The 5316-nt window shown below is 50.6% G+C and overlaps 1 protein-coding gene across 1 annotated transcript in view; it reads left to right on the forward strand.

Moving 5' to 3' along the window:
• Nucleotides 1-891: 891 nt before the first annotated feature.
• GLB1L3 (galactosidase beta 1 like 3) overlaps nt 892-5316 on the forward strand; it is a 21707-nt gene continuing 17282 nt past the window's right edge. The window contains 4 exon segments of the mRNA XM_015571977.1: nt 892-2984; nt 3512-3653; nt 3898-4134; nt 4191-4219. Coding sequence (XP_015427463.1) covers nt 2962-2984; nt 3512-3653; nt 3898-4134; nt 4191-4219 — 431 coding nt within the window. The 5' untranslated portion in view covers nt 892-2961.

Raw genomic sequence — 5316 nt, forward strand, 5'->3', positions numbered from 1 at the left:
ACATCACAATGCACCTGTGGGCCCAACTGCTGCGGTTCAGAGCCAGTGTTCCACGTTCTGAAGGCCAGAGGCACCCATCCTTCCTCTCGGTCTTTGAGGACAAAATGGATTAAAAAATGACCTGCCCTCAAAATACAGTCAATCGTGAGAATTTCAAGTTGAGACAAATAAAGCAGACATCCATTCTCCCATGCGAGTCTCAAACAATTCTTATTCTCGAGATATCTAAGGATTCCACTCCCAGCAGCCACTGGGGCAAAGGACCCCCACTTCATCTGATAACAGTAGTCTCACAAAGATCAACGACTTTTTTTTAAATCCTCACCTGAGGATATTTTTCCATTTTAGAGAACATGGAAGAGAAAGGGAAAGACAGAGAGAAATATGGATGTGAGAGAAACACATCAATTGGTTGCCTCCGGCAGGAGCCCTGACCAGGCTGGGGAGGAGCCTGCAATCGAGGTACATGCCCTTGATTGAAATTGAACCGGGGACCCTTCCGTCCACAGGCCGACGCTCTATCCACTGAGCCAAACCCGCTAGGGCTAGACCAATGGCTTTTAAGCTTTTTATCTCAAAGAACAGCCAGTTCTGTCTCCTCTGTTTCCTGTCGCCCAAACTGGTTTCCCAAGATTCCAGAGCCTTCCCCCAGCCTGAGCCCTGTGTTTCCCATCTCAGGCTGTCATTCTTTTTTTTCTTTTTTAAAAAAATATATTTTATTGATTTTTTTTTTACAGAGAGGAAGTGAAAGGGATAGAGAGTTAGAAACATTAATGAGAGAGAAACATCGATCAGCTGCCTCCTGCACACCTCCTACTGGGGAGGAGCCTGCAACCAAGGCATCATGCACTTGACCGGAATTGAACCTGGGGCCCTTCAGTCCACAGGCCGACGCTCTATCCACTGAGCCAAACCGGTTCGGGCCAGGCTGTCATTCTTTTGTGTAAGAAGGACTCCACTCTCTCCTGCGGCTGCCGAAACCACTCACATGGTGAACAGGCCCTTGATGAGGGCTTGCTATATGCCAGGCGGGTTTTCAGATGCAAGGACCAATAGTGAACTAGACATTTTGTCCTACAGAGACTAGATTTGTGGGAATTGAGTACTTTTGTGTGTGTGTGTGAAAGGAAGTGGTGGATGGCATGATTTTATTGAAATGTTTTAGTACAATGTTGGAGGAGCTTAAATCTTATATTCTAAACCAATGCAAGCACTACAGTGGAACTGCTCCTAAACTGACATACCCGGCCAAGGAAAGTTAATTTGACTAAATATAACTTAACGTGGAGACTAAAGCATTTTGGTGTGTTTATCTTTCTCTGCCCTACCACCCCCACCCCTTACAGCCAGACATACTTGGAGTCTCCTTCACGCAGCAGAGTTGCACAGGACAGACACATTTTGGTGGTCGTGCTTAACGTTTCCACATCATGAGTAGCAAGGAATGGAACATGCTGGGACGAAGACTGAAGCCCATCTGTTTTGAACAACCGACTTGACCAGATTACAATCTCACTCTTTCTCCAAAGCCATTTTAAGACACAGCAAAGTGCTAGTTTCTGGAACGACTGAAATGATACTTTCTGCCTTCAACCCACCCTCTGCTGTATGAAGTTTGAAACCTTGAAGGTTGCTGTTCAAGTTTGCGAATGACTTCAATGGATTGTATTTTCCACCCACAGAACTGAGGTCAGGGAGTTTGTTCTGTTCAAGATTCAGCAAAAAGGGACAGACTGTCCTTGATCAGCAGGCAGATCTTCCTCTCTGGGGCTGAAGAATCGAGTTCCCTGTCCATCAATGCGCATATGATAAAATTCACGGAGTCAGAGCTAGACTTCTGCCCCGGAGGCCACAGGCATCTCCCATTGTAAATAAACGGCCACCTGGTGGATAATGCATGCCTCGGTGAACTTCCCGTCCATCCTCACTTTGGGCTACGTTTTTTGAACATTATCCTAACAGAGCAACTGGTTCTACTTCTCTGTCCTTTTTTTTTCCTTAAGTATCTCCTACCCACATTTTTCGTGTAACAGCTTTAGTTAAAATAATCAGTTGTTATGTTGAATTTGAGCTTCTTGCAAAATATCCAAGTGGATGTGTTCATCATGTAAGTGGGAGTATGAAACATGTCCAGTTTGGGCACTCCCTGGAGCAATTATAGATAAGGATTAGCTAAATCCATGAGAATGAATCATGTAGCCCAGGAACAGCATATAGAGCAAGAAGAGATGTGAGAATTAGTGAACAGAACTACACTCATTTTCATAAAATAAAGACTGGAGGTGGGTGTGAAGAAAAAAATAGAAAGGGGAGAATCAAGAGAAACATTGTGAAAGCCAAGAAGAGTGTTTCCAAATAGGTAGCCAATATTATGTAATGCTAAATAAAAGTAAAAGAAGAGAAAAATCCAATGGATTTATTAAATAGATATGTCAAACCAAAAAATAAATAAAATAATCAGTTGCCTTGAGGCTTGCTACTTCCAATTACAAAAGGTAAAAGAACATGTAATTGAAACAAATAAAATAATGTTGACATAGGCATTTGGTGGCACACATCACATTTCACCTTTTGATTTATGTCAAAGCAAAATCAGGGCCCTTGCTATCAAGTTGCTGAACGGAACTCCCCTGCTCTCCGGTACATGGTGTGGCCCAAGTTGTCCTTCCCTCCCACTCGTGTCCGCGTTTCTGTCTCAATCGGTTGGTGACACCCAGTTTAAGGAGGGACCCTCCCACTCACTTCCCTGCGTTCAGGCGGCCCCACGCCCCGTGGGCACAGAGCGCTGTCCTCGCTGCCCAGAGCCCAGCCCGTTGCTCAGCCCTCCCTGCCCAGCAGCTCCCGGACTCCCCGGACTCCCTACGGGGCCTCGAAGTTCCCAGCGTCAGCGCACTTGAACCCGGTCCCCCTGCGGGGAGGCGGCGGGAGCAGAGCGGGACCTCGGCACCCTGGCCTCCGGCTATGAGTTCCCAGAGGCGCCTCAGGTGACTCGTCGCGCCTACCTGGGGCAAGGGCCCCTTTGGTCTGGCCGCCCTCCTGGACCCTCAGATCTGCCTGAGACGCATCAGCGCCCCCTTACAAGCTCTTCCCCTCCAGCTTTCTTCCACCGGCACCTTAGTGATGCCCGCGCCAAGGAGCGTTGGTCCCCTGCCAAGTGGCAGGACACCCTGTCCTTCCCGAGTCTGGTGCCCGAGGGGCCGCCACCGGTCACTGAGACCTGAGCCCTCCCCAGACGCTGCCCCAGTGCCCAGCCCTGTCTGGCTTCCGAGGAGGCTCCTAGGACTGAAGGTCTCCCCCCAGCTTTCTGTCCTGACTGAGTGGAGGGTGGGAGGAGGAGTTGCAGGAGGGAAAGGGGGGTGTGTGAAGGGGGGAAGGGACCTGGGCTGGCCGGGAGCCCTGTGTGTGCCCAGCCAGTGCCCTGGCCACTTGCCTGCCTGGAGGGCAGCGTTCTGGGCCATAGAACCGGATGAGGCCACTGCCGTCCCCTCACTGTTATTTCTCCTCTTTCCAGCCCACGTCTCTCATGGAAGAGAATCATGAGCGTCTTTTTCCTGCCACTGATCTCAGCAGGCTTTGCTCCTCGGGCAAAAAATAAAGAGAAAGAGAACCTTCCTGTCTGGGAAGCTGGGCCGCAGCCGCACCAGGGCAGGTCTGTGGGGGAAGGGGGGGAGGGGTACTGGGAGGAGGGGAGATGGGGCAGGGCCTCTCCTTTTCTGGAGAAAAGAGTATCAGAAGTGTGGACAGAGCTAGTGTGTCCTGCTAGCAAGAGCGTCTTCTGCTGGGCTTCGGCCGTCTCTCCTCTCTCTTCATCTCTGTCTCTCTGCCCATCTCTCTCTCTCTCTCCCCCCCCCCCCCCAGTGTGTGTGTGTGTGTGTGTGTGTGTGTGTGTGTTTTAAGAAATTATAACACTTAGAATATGTATGTCTTGTCAGATTGGACCGCACGGTGGGACTCCAGACGCAAAGCACGCCTGCCAGTAACCCGCACTTCACACTGGAGGGGCACAAGTTCCTCATCTTCGGGGGCTCCATCCACTACTTCCGGGTGCCCAGGGGGTCCTGGCGGGACCGCCTCCTGAAGCTGCAGGCCTGCGGCTTCAACACTGTCACCACGTGAGTCCCGCCCTCCCTCCGGGTCCTCGCTGCCCACGGGGATAGGGTGTCTGTCTCTGGCTCTGAGCTGGGTCGGAGCCCAGCCGAGCGACCTTCCAATGGGCCCTGTGCAGCAGGAGCCTTTTATGATGAGGGCCCCCTACCTCTCAGACTTCCTACCACAGTTCTCATGTGTGCACACGGACATGCGCATGTGGAGGAAGGAGAGTTTGAGCATCTAAGGAAACACTGGGGCCACTGAAGTGAAGGTGAAGGGAGTAAAGGGAGTGGGTCCTGCGGCTTAGTGATGGGACAGACCTGGTCCCAGTCCCAGCCCCGCCTCCAGCCATCCCTGCTGTCTCCTCAGCTAAGGCAGAGCAGCAGTCCCTCGTTGTCTTGTGCCGATGATTCCGTGGGATAAAACCTTTATCTTATTTCTATGAAAAATGCCCCTCCCAACGAGGGCGCATGCGTGTACTTCAGTGATGGTGGCAACAGGACAGGTAAGGCCAGTTGAGTCCCGCAGAAGAATTTAAGTAGAAACTCGAAAGGATGAACTGTAAACGTAACAGCACACATTCAGCGCGCCATTGAACACGATTATGGCCTGGTGACCAACGGTAACGTGTACTTAGGGTTTACTGGTGGCTGGGCATTTCCTAAGCAATTTCGCAAAATCGCTTCCTCCTCCTGAATGCCCTGGGAGGTGGACAGTTGGATTCCGCTCCGTGGGAAAGTGGCCGAGGCCCGGAGGGTCGGCCTGCTCGGGGCGGGCACCTGCTCCGGCTGTATTTTATAACCGGTGCATGTGTCTGTTGAGGATGTCGATGCTCCATCGGTTGGTTGCTGGGTTCTCTATTCTTGTTTTGATTAATTCCTAGCAATACCTTATTGGGCATATGTAGACATTTGTGTTTTCCCTTCTCTTCACATTTTTAGTGGGTATTACAAAGAATGGGTGGTGAGTGGGATAATTAACGCATCCATCCCAGGAACCTAGAATCAGGATTTTGACAGCTTAGATCACGACCGGGTGGCAGAGAAAGGAACCATTGAAAATAATTACTGTTCACGTCATACAGGTGTAACTGCCATGGGAAACTTCAACTTGCTCCAACATAGTACCCTAGGTTTTGGCATGGGTTTGGGGCTGACCTAGGACTTAATGGGAAAGAAAGAAGGAGACACTTATTGTACTTCCCTCTCTCCTACCACAGCTACGTCC

Source organism: Myotis davidii, unplaced genomic scaffold (assembly GCF_000327345.1).
Source record: "Myotis davidii unplaced genomic scaffold, ASM32734v1 scaffold809, whole genome shotgun sequence".
Taxonomy (NCBI): domain Eukaryota; kingdom Metazoa; phylum Chordata; class Mammalia; order Chiroptera; family Vespertilionidae; genus Myotis; species Myotis davidii.